General features: G+C 44.7%; 1 protein-coding gene across 1 annotated transcript in view; it reads left to right on the top strand.

The window, feature by feature from the left end:
* Positions 1-3,893: 3,893 nt before the first annotated feature.
* LOC125953701 (homeobox protein unc-4 homolog) overlaps positions 3,894-18,607 on the top strand; it is a 47,521-nt gene continuing 32,807 nt past the window's right edge. Inside the window, exons 1-2 of the mRNA XM_049683420.1 lie at positions 3,894-3,943; positions 4,067-4,419. Coding sequence (XP_049539377.1) covers positions 3,894-3,943; positions 4,067-4,419 — 403 coding nt within the window. The remainder of the gene's footprint in view (positions 3,944-4,066; positions 4,420-18,607) is intronic.

The raw sequence follows: 18,607 nt of genomic DNA, 5'->3' as shown, positions 1-18,607 counted from the left end.
TGCAGAGTGCATCTGTCAATGGACGGGGTTAGATTTTAGAAGACACACCAGCGGTGCTGTCGACGGGATGTCTTGTTCGTTTCAATTTTATTCGTTTTCTTCCCGGGGCTTTATTGGTCCAATGACAATATCTGCCATTTGCCGATTTTGATTGAGTCCCGCGACCGCAGCTGTGCGGGAAGTAATTGAAATTAATAAATTGATCAAAGAACGCTTCCAATTGTCAACCATCATGGCTGTCTGTGAGGATGGGCTTACTTGAAAACGTTGGATTACGAATGAGAGCAACAGTGTTGAATGGATTGAAACGTTTTCATGTGAATCACTTGAAAATAAATCCAAGGAAATCAATTGAAAAGTACATCCGTCTTGGAAGCAAAACAAAATACGCTTTCTTAATAGATGTAGAAAATAACTGGATCCAAAATATGATTCTGTGTTTATCGATATTCGGCTATGCATCCAAAGCACAGCTCTGATTTTTGTGATTGAAATAAGTTAATTTTCCTCATCTTCCCTCAAGCTCAACTATTATGATTACATTATTTTTAATCCTTGGAAAAATTGTTATATTTTCTTTATGTTTATAAAGAGTAACATTAAATGTATTCAGCATCAAAATGCATTATTAAACGAACGCTAGCCACACTGGTGCTAATTGATGCTGATGTTGATCATAATGATGCTGGTTTTCATTGCTTACCACTGACTTAGCACTGAATTTATTTGTAAAATATTTCAGTTAGTTTAATTCTAATCAACAAAATAAATAACATTTGTAAGTTATCAAAGCATAAATTTATTCCTCCGCGACCCCAAACAAAATGTCGCGACGAGTAAACCGCATCATCATAACACTACACGCATGACTCAGACCGTTATAGCTATTAGCGTTCATTTATATATTGTTATTGAATCATTGAGTAAAATTCCATCATCATCATTATCATCATTATCCTTTAACAATACGGCTTCTTAGATATCTATACAAATCATCATCATCTTCATCGTCATCGTAAAAAAATAAGTAATGTAATAAACATAAGCATCAGCTTATCAGAATCTTCAATTTTGTTCATGAACAGATTCTAGCCATGCAGGATATCGGTAAGGTTTGCTGCTCGTGTTACATCTTTTGGTTTGAAAATATTCACCCCTTTATGGTACATGAATTTCTTATCCCATCATCATACACAGCACATGTGGTACATGTGTGGCATTTGGCATAGTTTTTGATACCAATTTTCTTGAGAAGAAGTAATGTATGACCCCTTTTTTTAATTTTCAAGCGCAAACCCAACATCGAGAGTGTTATTATATAAAATTATCATGAAATTCATCTCCACACATTGGCGCCAAATGTCCTTCACAAGGTTTTCATTCCTGCTGTAATTTAATTTTAAAAAGTCTTCTCCAAAATGCTGGAAAAGAAACAGATTCATCAATCTATTCTTTCGTGCTCCACAATGTATACGAGCAAGCACTTCAAATTCGGATTTGAAAAACATTTCAACCTGGAAGCACCTTAAAAAGCAGAAATCCGCATCCTTACCAACCAAAACTCATCGCGAATAAATCCGCTCAGCGTAGTATTAAACTTTTCAATCATCCAATCAAGCAAAGCAGGCCGCAAGTTTCCAAGTGCCAACGGATAACCTATTTCGGTAAGTAAAACAACCAAGCCGAACGGGGTACGCCAAGTTTTCCTCCGGCGGCCTTGCCATCTACGCCAAGTTGATAAGCCGCCGCCACCGCTGCCACTGTCCAAGTGTCCAGGCAGCACCCCACTTTGGCAGCACAACAACAACAGCAGCACCAGTTCGTTACACACCATTCGACCAAGTATTTCTTCGGTCAGATCCTTTGCGAACAGCCAGCTCGACCCAACCCAACCCAACCATGGCAGCCGCCTGATCTAACGAGCCGGATCCTGCTGCACTCCCTTTGCTTCCCCCTCCGGACACTCCGGCACTGTTCGCTGTGGCCTGTCGTGGTGGCCTGTCTGCCACTGACAAGATTCAGCCAATCAATAACGAACTAATTACTGTTTTAATTAACATGTTCTCATTGTTAAATCAGTAATAAAATTACAGATTTTACGACTCCATCGTTTAAAATGCTCCACTTCCCTTCATCCCCTACTACCCCCACACAGATGGATTTCCCCAACTCAACACACGTCACGCACACAGCGCACTTTTATGTACTTCGCCAACGAGTGAGAAACCACAACCAAAACACGACCTTTCTCGCTCGCTCACACGCATCTCTCGCACTCACGGGGATGCTGGTACGCTGAAAAATAAATAAAAGATGGCGATCAGGGGTTCCATGTAATACATAGGAAATCGTTTGCAGTGTGCGTGTGTGTGTATGACTCAAGGACAAAGAGAGAAAAAGAAGAAGTCCACGCCATCACCCAGCAACCCAGCCGCGTACCATTGTGCGGCATTGAATGGAGGAAAATAAGAAAAACACACTTTATGGAAAAACTAAAATAAATAAACCTTCGTGCACGCACGTGCAGGCCCCAAAAATCTGTGTCCATCATCAACGTAACAAGCGGTTAAGATGGTAACAAAATTAGAAAAATGTCCTTTAGTGTTGCGCTTAGCAAAAATTCGAAATAAATCCTATCAATTAAATTGTTAAGCTACGAGGTGCAGTCCATGTTTGATGCGCACACAACTAAATAGCTCAACTAGCTGGGCCAAAATGGGACGCTGGATAAGGTGATCCTTTGGCAAATCAAGGAGAGCGAGCACACAACCAAAAAGTTGATGACACCACTGTTACATAGAACCCCGACAAAGAAGGCGTAGCTTTCTGGGCGCGCGCGGTACATAAACGAACAATAGGGGGATGATGATGATGATGCTGTGTGAAGAGGGTCGAGCAATCGGGCCCCGCTTTTTCCACTGGTGTTGGTGATGGGTGCGTGCGTGCGTGTGCGCGCGCGTGCGCGCACTCGCGCACTGACACCTCGGCCACGACCATCATCATGAAGGGTGGCGAGAGCAATCATCCGCTTCTCAGTTTCATCGCGCTATCCGCACCGCCAACAACGACGACCGTAAAACCGGACGACGGACGCGGGCCCGAAACCGAGACAACAGGCCAGCAAAGACACCGGCGATAACAGGCCTCCTGGCGGCCTCCACGAGTGTCTGGTGTGTTTGCGAAAGTGTTTTTTTTGTGGAATTGAGCGCATGTCGTTTGCTGCCAATTCGGTCGGTCTGGAGTGTAATCTTGGTGTCCGATGATCCGGCGCCGGTGCCTGCCGTGTTGCGTGTCCATTTGTTCGTTACCGGTGTAATGATGAAAGTGTTGTTCCTCCGATCGAGACGACGTTAATGTGAGGAATCCTTTGCGTAGGAAAGGATTCAACAATTGGATTGGTGACAGATACTATCAGGTTGTTGCAACGCGCCCCCCAAAATATGAGACAAACACTGCACCACACTGAGAAGGCCTCTTGTATGGCCAGCAGATGAGGTGGTTTGTTGTTGTTGTTGGTTCGCAATAGTTAAAAAGGTAGGCTGGCTGGTGCCAGGAAAGTGCGGTTGCCAGGACAACGTGCGAGGATGATCCGGAGCTAGTACACTCGCCGTCTCTCTGTCTCGAGCGCGCTCGCTCGCTTGCTCTCACTCGTTCGTGAAGAGTCCTTAAGAGTGAAGAGAGATGCGCCTCTGTTCCGGCTGGCAATCATGTTAGTGTTTTAGTGCGAAAGAGCACCTCCGCCCGATCCCAGCCGCCAGAAAGGTGGCCAAACACCTTCCCCTTAGCCTACAGTGTTGAGTGTTGTATGTGTGTACGTGTGGTCGAGTGTGTGAATGAATGTAACAGTGAGATAAGAAGCGAGCGAGTAATGCTGTTGGGGCCGGTCCAATAGGATGAATCTGGAGCCGTTACCACGGTCAGAAACAATACACGTCACAGCGCCAGCGGCCGCAGCAGCAGCAGCAGCAGCGGCAGCCGCCGCCGCCGCAGTGGCCCTTCACCACAGCCATCATCGTGGTAGCAGCATCAGCAGCAGCAGCAGCAGCAGCAGTGGTGGTGGTATTAGCGGAAGCAATAGTCGCCCAACACCCCAAACCATGCCCCAACGATCGCCCTTCGCCATCCAGGAGCTGCTGGGCCTGGGCAGCAGCAGTGAGTCGACGAGACCGAGCGGAGTCGTCTCGGCGGTCACTCCATCCCTCTATCCGACCACCGTCGGGCAGGCATCGTTTGCGGCAGCCGCGGCCGCCGCCGGATGTGCCGATCCGCACCAGATGCAGATGGCGGCCGCGTCACGGATGGCCTACTTCAATGCCCACGCGGCCGTCGCCGCGGCCTTCCTGCCGCACAACATTGCGGCGAGTGCGGCGGCCGCCGGCGGTGGATCCCTGCAGCTCCATTCGGCACAATCGGCCAACAGTAAGTGTGTGACGTATGTGGGGGAGGCAATCGATATATTTGAAGAGAAAAAAAACATCTCCCAAGTTGTGCATTCGATGGCATTTGTTTGCCAAAAACGTATCCGTAGTCCTCACATTTCCAGACTTCATCTACCAGAACGATTTCGAACCATTCGACGAAGAACGTCGAGCTAAAGTTATTGTTACAGCTTGCGATAGCTGCCAATCCAAACAACCATTGACCAATGTGTCTGCTTCCGTGTGTAATGAGGCTACTCGGATCTAGATTCCATTATTCTGCGCTGGAACCTTGCGAGAAACCTTCATTGTTGTGCCTCGGACTTGTAACTCGATACAAGCAACGCACTGGACCTCTTGGTTGTGCTATTTCAATTGTATCTGAACCCATGAGCTAATGCGCCATTCAAAACGATCAAGTTTCCTGTTATAGCGTTGTGCTAAGAACTAATTGGTTAGGAACTGATCGTAGCAAACAGGTTTCTATTGCAGTTTTTGGGACCATTAATAGATTTGTTTGGAAGATCGTTTGTTGAAACTACAACAGCAAGAAATTAAGAGAATTTTTTTTTCTTTGATTTGAAAGGTGTGAGACCTAGACCTCTAGACTGTCTAGACCGCGCACTGATTTTTCAATTGTAAAGAGCTTGGGGCTGTCTTTCACTGCTATGTTTTAACTTAGCGCTTTTTCGAAAAAATCTTTAACTTGTATGGATGTATACAACTAAAATTATACATCAATTTAGTAGTTATTTGAAAGGAGGATATATTTTCTCCACCGAATCACAGGCTTCGAACAACAATTCAAGATTAGAGACCTCCACTACATCGTTAATGTTTGTTAATTATGTTGTATTATTATATAATGGTAATTATAATTCATCTGACTCGAAATTCCATTAGGATTGATAACAAAAAAATTAATTTTTTTTAATGCTGCAAATCACATCAAATTAATAGAAAATTTTAACTTGTTTACTTCTTAAAATTTCACTCATCAATTCAATATCAAAAATCCTACCCTGGCTTTCCTAACATTTTTTATCAACATCATCATTCAAGAAGTCATAATCGAATATTTTAAAACATTCATGAAGGAAACAACAACAGAGTCTCTCACAAAAAAAACCGAACTATCACAAAATTTTATTTCAGCTCAAGGAAGTTTGGCTATTCCTCAATAAATCGAGGACTATTTTTCAGCTTTCATAAGAAGCATAGCAAAGAAGGATACAGATAACAGAAGGTCAAATAAAGAAAGGATAAATGGTATATTAAATTAAAATAGAAGTAGTGCAGGAGGTCTAATTTCTCAATATGTATTAATTTGTCATTCTTTCGGATCGTATCTAGTCTGATTTTCATAGCTATATCCTGACACTTAACGGGTCTAAGAAAACCATTAATATACGCAAACAGATTCTAACCGGTGCTAGTTTATTTCTACTAATCAATCGACCACCGTACGTTATCTACTATGCAGAAATTTCGCAACATGCTACGTTAAACATGAATAAAAATCCGATGGCATTCTCGTTAATTAACATCCTTCCTTATTTGTCAAATGCATTATGTCCTGTTTGTGATATAACTTTCCTATATTAGAACGAAAAGCATTAGTTTTCGTCCTAATATAGGAAACACAAAATGGAACTATTCCAGCAACATATCATACTAATGACAGAAAAAGGGTCATTGTTGCTTTCGGTGCACACCAAACCAGAATCTTGGCTGTATCTGACGGAACCTTTGGAGAGTGAATAGAAACCCCCATAATATCCTTGCTAATTACAATCGAGCACCAATTGTAAAAAATGAGCAAAATAATTATTGCGACGGCAACGAGAACGACCACTCAAAAGGACCCTAAGAACCTCGCTTGCGAGCCAACTCTACTCCAAACCCCAAAGCCAAAAGGATAAAGCACTAGAACCGTCGATGAGCCCCGAGCAAAGACTCCGGAGTTTGCCGGCGAATTAGTCTAGCGCCTCAAGGCGAAAAGCACAAACGAAAACGCGAAACTCTCATATGGCCGTAACGGTGTGCCCTGTGCACCGGTAATATATATGCACACGCGAAACGCAGATGTCCTTACGAGGAACTCATCGCACACATCGCATCGTAACGGCAATCCTTACCAGTAACTCACCGCACACATCCCGTAACGGCCGCGAGCGCGCGCTCTCCGGCTCCGGCTGGGCGAAACCACCAATGCAAAGTCGTCCTTCGCGCGTTCCATATGTGGTGGTGTGTTGGTGATTGTTCCTTGGCCTGGGCCAGCCACAGCGACGGTGCGTTACGGTTTTTTCGTTATTCCGGTTCTCTTGGAGCAGTAATTAGAATCGGTGGCACAGTGATGCTGAGGGATTACCAGTGTTTTTTGGGGGCATACTTTTGGGAGGGGGGGGGGGGAGGATGTGCCCCTCAGATTGTTCGGTGTGACTCTGTGTTATCTTGCTGAAAAGAATCAACAAAAACCGTGCCGCTACAGTAGAGGCTGTAGAGAGCGTTGTGCAGTATTGAATCGAATCCTTTCTTCTGCCTGTTTTACTAAGAGCCTTCCTGATCCTTCCTCAGGAAGAGACACTTGTAATTCGATCATCGTAGGAAGTGATATCGAAAGGAAAATCATATTCCTTTCTACTCAAAGTAACGAGAAAAGCGATGACTAAGGTGGTGTGTGCATTGACTTTGAATTCTGTGGAGTTGAGGCGTATCTTGAAGTCTTAAAATTGTTTTATTTGTTCGACAAATATTCAATTCAAGAGAAAAATCGTGCAAAATACGCCCATTCCTTCATTGCGCCCTCAAATGGATAAGGATTGCAGGAGAAATTTGTACCAAAAGTTGATTACAAAACAACACCCCTGTTGATATCCTCGAAATCGGAAGCTATTCTGCCGACGGCATTCCTGTTTTAACGGTTAACAACCACCGTTCCATGGAATCGTTTCCAAGATGCATAAGGTTTCGTTAACGCGATTTGACTCGGTTTCGGTTTGACCAAACATTGTTCAAATGATCAAACTCAGCCAAAAAACCATTTTCCAAACACATTTTCACAAAAACAACAAATAAGAGACACACTGTTTTATGTGGGTTATAAGTCGCGCGACGCGAAACAACCACAGGAAAGGCTCTATTCGCTTTGCTGTTCCCAAAATTGCGAAAAACAGAGTCCGACGGCAATGCGAAGCGCTAGCTCGGTTTTCCCGGTGCCGGTGCGATGCTTTATTGATTAGTCTAATTGGAGCAACTCGCGGAACTCGCACAGAACACGAAGCGCAGTACCGGAGGAAGATACGATAGACGCGCTGCAATATGAAAACTGTCTGTAAATATCGGATGTCCTCCCGGTGGCGTGGTTGAGATATGCAAATGCCGGTGAAGAAAATAGAGAGAGAGAGAGAGAGAGAGAAAAGTAGCAAAAGAAGTAAAAATGAAAAGCAACAAAAAAAACATCCCCATAAACCCCCGCTTGTATTACCCTCGTAACGTGACGAGAAAGGATTGCAAGAGATGAACTAAAAAATGTCATAAAACGACCTGGAATGAAACCTACTCTCTCAAACACACACACACACACACAAACACACACACACACGAACACATCTCCGTGCTACTCGGATTGCCCCGGACGCACCAGCCATCCTGTCAGTCAGAGCCAGTTCCGTGCTCCTCTGTCCTACCATTCCCCATTCGGATTCTTGGCGCATTACTATTGTGCAACGGCGGATTCGGACTGGCAGCCAAGGAAACCGGCGGCGGCCAAGGAGCGAGGCAGACAGCAAGGCCCTGTGTGCCTATGTGTGTGTGTGTGCGCGCGAGGCACGAGAGACGAGACCATAATAAAGCCAAAAATTTAAGGTGTGAAATAAAACAAACAAATGGAACCGTTTTACACCGCACACCGCGCACCGCTCCCGGGGTACTTCCGAGATCCGTTCCTGGAGTCCTACAGGATCCAGGATCGGGCGAGCAGGAGCAGCGATGAGCGATGTGGGATCGGATGGAGCAGGCCAGAAGCCCGGCAGGAAATAGCGGGCGAGAACGCGCGCGCGCCCGCAAAAAAAGGCGAATAAACAACAAGGCAGGCCGCGAGATTGGAATGTTGCTCCTAGCAGCAGCAGCAGCAGCCTACTTGGCGTTCGCTTGTTTGCTCCTTTTCACTCCTTCGTGCCCGTGCACACACACACACACTTGCAGAACGCATGGTGTAAATGAGGGGGCAGGGTTAGGAGAAGGGGGCGCGAGAAGGGGGGGAGAGAATTCTACACGTTACCCCATTGTTATCAGTGCCTTGGCCTCCGCGCTTGGCCTGTTGTGAGACTGGAGAAGAGACGAGCTAAGGGAGGCAGCAAGGAAGGCATCATTAGCCCGTGGTGGAACGAAAACCTGCACACCCTCTTCACCCCTTCCCCCGTAGTACAGGACCTGCTGGGGTGGGCTGTTATTTTGCTGGCATTTGTTTTGCGACACCTACACACCCCTATTTGAGGAGCAGAAACCGTGGTAGTAATGTGCAGCGAGCACAGGCAGCATAGTGCCGTAATATCCTTGCCAACCAACGGTGCAATGAATACACACACACACACAGAAACACACACACACACACACAGAAATACACACACACACAGAAATACACACACACACCTATATTCGCTTTTCACTCTTGGCCTGTCTGTGCATTCTCCTTTTCGCCCCAGGAACTGCTCCAGGATGCCCTGGGGATCCGGGAGCAGATCTTGGAGTAGCACCATAGCGCCTAAACCTGCCAAGAGTGGGTGTCGGTCGTCACATCGCGAGCCAGTCTCCGGTGCATGCTGCATCCCTTTCGTCCTTTCATAGGCCATAGGCCGCGTAGTTAGCCAAGGGAGGCGCAAAAACAGGATTCGCCACTAATAAAGTGGGTTAATCTGGGTAAGGTGGTGAGTGGTATCGTGACGTACCACGCCATACCACACCATCACACATTCACACACACATACACACACACACAGAGTGTGCACCGAAGCTAATTAATGCCTAAGAGGGACATTCACACGAAGTAAGGACACGAGAGCGAGTTGCTCGTCCTACCGTGCTCTATTCAGAAGCAAAGGAGGCTACCGTTGCGTGATGGTAGTGCTGTGTCCTGTACGTGGCCTGCTGTTGCTTCCTTCGCCAGCATTAATTCTGTGGTTTCTGTGTGTGTGTGCAATACCAAAACAGCAATACGGCTGCTTCGATCAGTTATTTCGGATACTGAAATAACAATAGATATATCGCCATAGACGACTTTCCCATTCTCTGGTGGCTGATGGACGATTCCGCCTTGTCATAATCTGGTCAGCGAACAGCAGCTTTGCTCGTTTCAGACAGCTTACCACCAATTATTCACTTTAAATCATAATACATCCCCTGGTTGGCCCAGTTCACACCTTCAGCCCAATCTGCTCTGCCTGCAATCGACATATTGGTCTGCATTGTTTTGGTTCCCATGCGATCCTAATCCTGTGCCTACTCGACTCAGCCACAAATGGGATTGCGAGAGCCACAAATGGTCGGTCAAAGAGCACTATCCACAGCTTGTACCTTTTCGGTAGCGTTTTTTTTTTCCCGCGGAACCAGGAGGCCCGATGACCGGGACCAAGGATTTGTTTATCCCTCGCGCGAGAGCCTTTTTGCCGTTTCGATGAAACTGTTTCTCAAGTGTGCAGCAGCATAATCTGTACTTCTGCGAAACCATCCCAAGTAGGCTGAAGAGGGGGCGCATGATGAAAGCCCAGAAGGACACTGGACTGCAGTCCATGGAGTTGACTGGAAAGCTGGTTGTGGTTTTGCTCCGGCTCCGACCGAGGAGCGCAGACGAGCGAGGCATGAGTATCAAATTTCTCTACGCTCCAAACACGCTCTTCCTTCTTCCGTGGCCCACGAACGCACTCGAAAAGGATGCGATTTCGAAGTGCGAAAAAGCGAGAAGCGTTACGATTGCTACTGCGCTGCGCTGTTGATGGATAAGAGAGGATACAGAGGAGTGTGAACCGGCATTCCAGCTGAAAGGCTAGCGTTGTAGAAGAAGAGGAACAGAGAAGAAGCAAGCAACCAAGCACGCTGCAAGACGAAGAAGAAGGTGCGAATATTGAGACAAAGTAAGGAGAAATCAAAGGCAATCTCGTTGTCACGAGCTGTTGTTGTTTGATGCGATAAAGAGAGACGCGACAAGGATCGCCCGGAACATCGAGAGGAAGCGCAGGGGCTGCAAGAAAGGTCCTCATCAGTGGCAGTAGCAGCAGGCAAAGAGGACATTACTGACATTCTGGAGGCTGGAGGGCGGAAGGCTGCTAATAGCAACAAGCAACAGCAGCAAGCACGGAACCAAAAGGACGATCAAAAGGATTGTAGCTAAATTAGTGGTGAACAGCGACATTCACACACACACCGACACACACACACACACACACACACACCTACAGAGAAGGGATGGATTAGGATCGAGATAAAAATGACGAACGGTTCTGTTGTAAGGTTGTCCCCCGAAACAATTGGTAATCCTGTAAAAATAATCCGCCCTCTTGACGGAAGTGCTGAAGGTGTTGCTGGGCCATGTTGTTGATGTTGTGGTTCCTGCAGCCGCCCTTGACTACCGTATTTCTTCCTACTCCCCCTCCCACCAACTCTTTTCAGCTTGTGGGCCCTCTCGTGTTCGGTGTCGGTGCTAGAAGAGGTGCACACATTTACACACCCCGGAGAAGCGCTGATCATGTTTCATGGTTCACGGTAGACAAACCATCCCCGGTAGTGAGAGCTGGTTGAAACCGAAAACATACGGCACGCTCGCTCGGTATGCCAGGGAACCTACGCAGGAATGCTGAAAAGCTTTGCTAGCCAGCATTGTGCCTAGTTTTCGCTTCGTTTCCATCTTCTAATACCACGCGAAAGATGAAGGATTCGAAAGCAAAATATGTGAAAGGAGTAGCAGAGAGAGAGAGAGAGAGAGAGATATGCGGAAACGAGTGACAAGAAGGACAATGGGACGAAGCACACGGGTCTCCGTTTAACGAACCGCTAATGATATGATGACATCCAAAGCAACAGCAGCAGCACCAGATTCCAATTCTTTTCCCTTCATTTTTTTACCCCATTTTTTGCGCTCAGGAATTTTTCCTCTTCACACCTTTGACCTGCCTGCTGCCTGTTCGCCCACGCACAATTTCACGAGGATACAGCGTACAGCGTATCCGGTGCTGTGCCGAGGTGATGATCTTCCTTGCCTCCCCCTCAACCGTCATCTCGTAATAATAATATTGATAATAATAGTAATCTTGTAACAACGGAGACCGTCGAACGGAACATCATCACCACAACGACGACGACAACAACAACAACAGACACACTCGCACCGCGAGGACGCGTCGTTATGGGGCGGCAGCGTTGTTGAATGGGAACTATTAAACCCAACAACAGCATCTCATCGCTTCATCACCATACATCAAAAACCGATCCAAGCAGGAGGCGTTCGTTTCCATTTGACAGTTTCACCGACGGCAGGATGCGCGCAATTTGTCAATGGGGCGAGATGAGGAGAAGCAAGCGGTTTGGGGGGGGGCGAACGTTTCATCATCAATATTGTCAGTCCCGGGGTCAGTTTGAAGTGTGAAAAGGGGGGCATTTGTGTGCATTTGCGAGACGAGACGGGGCGAAACCATTTTTCATTCAATATCCATCCAGCAACGGCGGCAGTCGCTCGCACTAAGGCCAAAAGCGTTACGGTGCGTTACGCTACGTGGTACGGAGAGAAGTGAAAGGCACTATGTCGAGGTCGGGGATGGCTCTCTGGTTTTTTTTTTGCTCCTCATAATTGGAATGATTTCATCGACGTATTTGTTACACCTTTTTCGCTCCGCAGCAGCAGGGTAGAGAGCCTTTAGTTACTACTAGTCCCGAGCGAGCCACTCTTGTTCCCCAGCGATGCCAACGCTGTCTCCGCCAGTACAAAAGGCTAGAAGGCTCTCGTCATCGGTTTGATCGATGACAAATCGGCGCATGATTGCGATGATGTCGACTCCGGTGGGAAGAGGAGAAGAAAGGCATGGGATGGGATGGGATGGGGTGAAGTTTAGTGCAGGACGAGGGCGTTGAGTTGCCGTTTCACTTGATCGTATCAGTGTGCGCAAGGCAATCGATTGCAATGACTACAGCATTGATTGGTAGAGGTGTTAGGTAGTTGATAGGGTAGTTATCGTAACATGCACTACATATGGATTACCTTTTTACATTTATTTAACGATTTCCTATGAATGCAATCACATTTTTATACGTAAATCTCATGTTAAAGCGATGAAATGTAGGATATAGGACGCAAAATGTTACACAAACCGATAAATTCATGTTTGTACTTTAGGTTGATTTATCTCAATCAAAAATAATTGCATGAAACTATCTCTTTTTGGTTTCAAAACATTTTTGACTTTTTCTATGAACACAAATATTTGCGTTAATTAATAATTATGAATATTGCATTTCAACAAATAAAAACATTTCACCAAACATATGCATTACACACAATAGTTGAATGTATAGTAGAGGCATTTCAGACACACAGCGCAGCTCTGTGCCATCCTATTCAATTTATAATGTGCTGTTATAAAGTATATCGAAACATTACGATCCCATGACCATGATTTCGCTTGAGATGGTGAAAAGCCCTGCTACGCATTTCCACAAAAATGATCATAATACACACTTATACTACGGTTTAGTTGAAGTACGATTGCGCTTGAAACCTTTTCACTGCTTGCCAGCAATCCGTTTGCCCATCCTTCAGTTCACAGTAGAGGTACCCCGCGGGGAGACCGAACAGCCCACTCGACCAACGGAGCATCCCTTTGAGGGGGACGAGTCTTTCCTTTTTTTCTTCCGTTGTGCACGCCTGCCGAAAAAATCATTATGAACCCTAATTATCCACCCCTCGTGCTAGGGGTACGGTGCTTGGTTAGGTGGCCGGTTAGGTCCTTTACCGTGCCAGGGCCCGAATAGCTTCTTTATCGATCGAACGTATGACAGCTGTCCTAGCGCAGAAGCGTTCTCGGCCAGAAAGGCGTGGCTTTGAACCGGGCCGGAAGTGAGAGAGTATTAGAAATGCTTTGAAGCTGGCTGTCTTCTAACGGGGACTTCCACCGATTGAAATAAGGATAGCTACTAGAAAAATGTGAAAATAGATTTGCTTTGGCTTGGGTTAACTACCTTAATTCTATTTTCTAAGCATTATTCTTCAAAAACTTGCTAATTTATGCAAGCCGCAGTTAAATAAAATATGTCTTATACTAACGACAAACAATACGATCAGCATAAGCATCGCGAACTATTTTATTTCACTGGCAAACTGTTTCATGCTGTTGAAATGTAGGTCTAGATGTATTCACCAGAGTGATGCCATTTTCCAAAGAGTTGACCGATAAATTCCATTTGAAACCAAATATAAATAATTCGCTTCAACTATGAGAACGCTACAAGGCGTTTCCATAAATTAAAATGCCTTTTAGTATTTTATATTTAGTAACGAATGTCCTAAAACTTCAACGCTTTAGGGGCAAAACAAATGGTTATCAGCTGAGAGAGCTGCTACAACGGGTTAACATCAGGTGATAGTCAATATAAAGTTACTTATTAAAATAACAATTGGACCGCAATTGCAATTGATATTACTATTGTTTGCTGTGAACAATACTAAAATCATTTAAAGCAAAGACTTATTTGCTAACGTATATAAGGACGGATGTGCCGTAAGATTAGCAAAGGTATAACCCTTAATATATTGTCTGTGTTTAAAATATTGTGCTTCCCTAATAACTACACTTCACTAGCAAAATATAAACAAGTTTCCAGCTTCCAAACTGTTGCAAATTATGCATTTTAAAAATAAGAATTAGCGCCCATAAGGATTTACCGCTTTGCTCCTTATTATATTTCTTGGAGTTACTTTTATGATCATTTTCAAACATAGGTCTTGCCTTTGAAAATATTTCCATATAACAATGTCAAAACAGATTTATGCCTTGAAACGATGTTCTGCTTTTGAACGGATAATTGTTGACCTGTAACCTTTCTTTTTAAACCATTCCAAATTGTTTTCTCTCGTACGCACCGCTACTGATTGACCAACCAGGTCCGGTCGCACCCGAGGATGCGCGCATCTTGCCAAAACGGAAAATTTACGATTCTGTTGCCGCTGGCCGTTCTCACAATGTGCTCTCCTATATGCGAGTGTCTTGCGAGAGCAAATTGATTTATATGCTAAATTTCCATAGAATCGCCATTCTTTCCGCAAATACCCATCAACGGCTTCAGAAGAAACTGAAGCCCGAATGGGGAATGGTGAGCGAGCTATCTAGGTTAAAGGTATCGTATTTATCTGGAAATGGGCCAAGGGAATAGGATCACACTAAACACAAATGTTTCCCAAATCATGCAAACGCCACCTAACACCGCCCGTACGCACACTCCAGTGCCTCGGCACGCGGCAATAGGGCCAGCTCGGGCAGTATAAAATATTCACGACAAGTTTGTCTACTTCTGTGTCCCTTTTATTAGACACAAACCACCGATTGGGAGGACATTTTACGCATCTCGCAGTGGCACCGGTAGTGGCACCGGTAGTGGCGTTCCCTCGCCTCGTTTGCCGTTTGAATTTATTTCATTAGAAGCTATGCCGAGTGCGTTGCACACACACACACAAAAACACGCCGCGAGCACTTGTCCCTTGTCACTAACTTATGGACTTGGAAAACGATTCCATACCAACCATCCGGGTTGGAGGCCATACCGTAACCTTCGAACAAAACCCGTACATTCACCGTGCCGTGGAGTTGGGGCCGATGGGTTGTTCTTTTTATTTCCCTCTTTTTCGGCCACCTCAACGACGGCCGGCACATGCGCACCAGGACGCTGGTGCCGGCATTTCGAGTTTTCGGAAGCAACAGTAGCTTCCGCACCATGCCATTTACGGTCGATTTTCGTGAGCTGTCCTTCGGTTCCTTTTTGGGGGAGGGAGTGGATTAAACAAATCGTTCCACACCGCAGTGGTGGTTCCCTGAAACATGGAACAACGGACCATGGAGGGACGAAACCACCTTCGTTAAATGTTTAATAATCTCACTTTCCATCGACCTATCGACCTATCGGCCAGAAGGTCCGCCTGGAAATCCCCATTGTTTCCAGTGTCCTTCCTTAACCTCGCTCGTCCGCTCGGTCGCTGTTTGTTAGTTTTGGTTGGTTCGTTTTGGTCCTTCGATGCTAGTTGCTATAGCCTGCCGGTGGTTTGGTAAAATGAGGTAGCGTTCATTTTTTCTGGGCGCGGCGAGGAAATGCGAACACGCAGCGCGTATAAATGATTCCGTGCTACTCCATTTTGATGGAAGATTCTTACTTAATAGGTTATTTGTACCTTAACTATCGTTCTGTTCTCACCGAAATCACCGATTTACGCTTTTCGGGTAGCGAATAATTGATTGTAAAGCCCAATGTTTGATGTCGGTTGGGTCGGTCAGTGACTTGATGAAGGTTTATGATCAGCCATGCTGATGATCATTATTAGATATTAATTATACATCGGACTTATTTATTGTGCCCATGTTGCATGATAAAAAAATATTTACAGCTTTCGGAATAGTATTCATCCAACCAATCTCTCTCAACTACATATTGGCCCTGGTTTGCTATAACCTTTTGCCGTTTCTGGGGAATTAAATTAATCCCTCGGCATAAAACTTTAAAGTTTCAACTAAAACTTAAATATTCTACTACGCTTTTTCGCAACTGTTCGTTAGATAGTCTCATCTACAAAATTTTGCACCAAAGAAGATAGTCTATCGAGTTTACAAGGTTTATTTTGGTTGGTTAAATTTGGTTGAGTTATCATGTTTGTGTGACCCTTAGCATTGACGCTTCTCGAATAGTGCCTTAATCTGTCTTGTTTTCAATCAACAAGATAACCCTTAATGTAATATTCAAGTGTTCTCTTCGTTACTTCCTTAATCCGATGTTCGAAAAGTTTCTGTTACGTATTGCACTTTGTTACTCAATTATACTCAATAGCAATAAAAAGTGTATGGTTTGTCTGTATGATACGCTGACGCTTGAAAATATGATACATACGGATTATTGATGCCATATGTGATGGCCATCAATCTTATAACGATTATAAATATTTTTTATCACCTATGGAATATGTATCTCACTCTTCATGTCATGTCTTCATTTGGTTAACATACATTACAGTTAAACGTTCGGTTCCTGCAGATATTCTATAAAAGCATATCATCTATAACAGTAAACTAATTAGATTGCCTTACTACTGCAAGATACTTACTGCAAGTTACTCTTAATTCCTCTTCTCTCATATTTTCCAGTGATATTCTTCGCTTTTTTTAGCATGTGTATCAACACACCTAATTCTGTGCTTTATGTAATTTATCAATCAATTTATGTAATCAATCTAACATTAAATAACAAAGCAATTCAAGAGATATGCGCATAAGTTCACGAGTGTAAAAATGTTATTAAATAGTATTCTAACCCAAACTTAGTTTGTAAGGTTAAATTATAATTTGCTTTTTATTTAATCGAAATGATTTTATTTAACCTACAACCCGAAATCACATTATTTATGGCTCCTGACCAGTGAACAATACGTATGTTTCTGTGTTAATTCGACTTTGCGCTGATAATTATACATGATTGAGCTATTTTGGCTATCTGCTTTAAATACCTCAAACATTAAACCCCCAGTCACTCTATCAGCACAATCCCCTAATCTCTAACTAAATCAAACAGTTTTGCTATCAAACCCTTTTGCGATCTGCTTCCCGTATGTCATAATATCAATCCCAGACCTCACTGCAGTGCCATAAGTTTGATTCGTTTTGCTACATCAATTTAATCGACCGTTCTCATTGTGACCAATCGGTCCCAAAGGGGTAACGCACACGCCGGCGTTATTGATTGCAATCGATTGGTTTTGATTCAATGAGGGAAATGGAAATAACTGGCTAGCCTCCGCCAGCTGGCTATCAGGGCAGGGTGAAAGCTGGAAGCTTGTTGCATTAAGCTCCCGTTTGTTGTCCAATCAGTTGACACGAGTGGCGTCAACAGGACTCGCAATATTGTTTCGCGCGGGTGTATTTATATTTATATCGCGGACTACTGGGAGTATGCATTACACGCTTTATTTTCTGGATTGATTGTAATGCGCAAACAATGATTAAACTCCCAAACCAATCGATGAACACTAATCAAATTGCTCTTGAAATTTTCCGGGGACAAACTGATTTGAAATGATGATGATGAAATGTCTAGCGAGAGTGAAGCATTTATATCAGGAAAACAATCCATTTCTACTTATTATACTGCTGATAGTTGTAGGAGATTACAACAGATTCCTTATCTGCACAGTGCAGATTATGGTTGGTATTATGAAGAATGTGACAACTGAAACTCACACTATAGTGTACAAAGTCACGCTTACTTGGTTCGAAATAAGTATCTCTCGTGCACATTTCGAATGAAAGATACCCATAACTAACGAACTGCTTAAACATACGGCTCGCCCGTCATTATATATGTAAAAAAAAAAACGAACTGCTGTACTTCTTATCCCGTTGTATGTCGCAATACATGCCCTACAGAAAAGATGTCGTCATTCGTGGCAAAAGTTCCTTCTTTTTCTTCTGCCGCCTAAAGCCATTCATTTAGTCCGTGGTTGAGACAACAAATTAAATCCTCGAAACTAGCCATCCATCCTGTAGTAGTATCTCCGTATCTCTCTTTCTCTCTGTCTTCCATCTCGCCCTGTACCGGAAGCGATGCCAGTGGCTTTGCAGCAGCCTGCTGAATGATATTTCCTGCCCGGCGTTGGCGTCGGTATGGCAAGCGGTGTCCAAGGAAATTAGCTTACCGAAGATATGCACACACACACACACAGTCGCCGGCTGCTACCGGAGATCCAGGCAGTACTCCGGAGGCACAAATGACACCGCTTCCGGTGAAGCCTCGCCCCGAGCTCCATAACTCCGATGCGGCCATTTGCTTGGCCACGGTCGAAGGTTGGAAATTCGCTCGAATCCATCCCGCGAACCGCAATCAAGAGGACACACACAAACACAAACACAAAAGAGGCGCGACCAGAAAGGTGCACTAGACTGACGGACGAC

This window comes from Anopheles darlingi, chromosome 3, assembly GCF_943734745.1.
Source record: "Anopheles darlingi chromosome 3, idAnoDarlMG_H_01, whole genome shotgun sequence".
Lineage (NCBI taxonomy): Eukaryota > Metazoa > Arthropoda > Insecta > Diptera > Culicidae > Anopheles > Anopheles darlingi.
The sequence above is the reverse complement of the archived record's forward strand: the minus strand, read 5'-3'. Positions and strand labels throughout refer to the sequence as shown.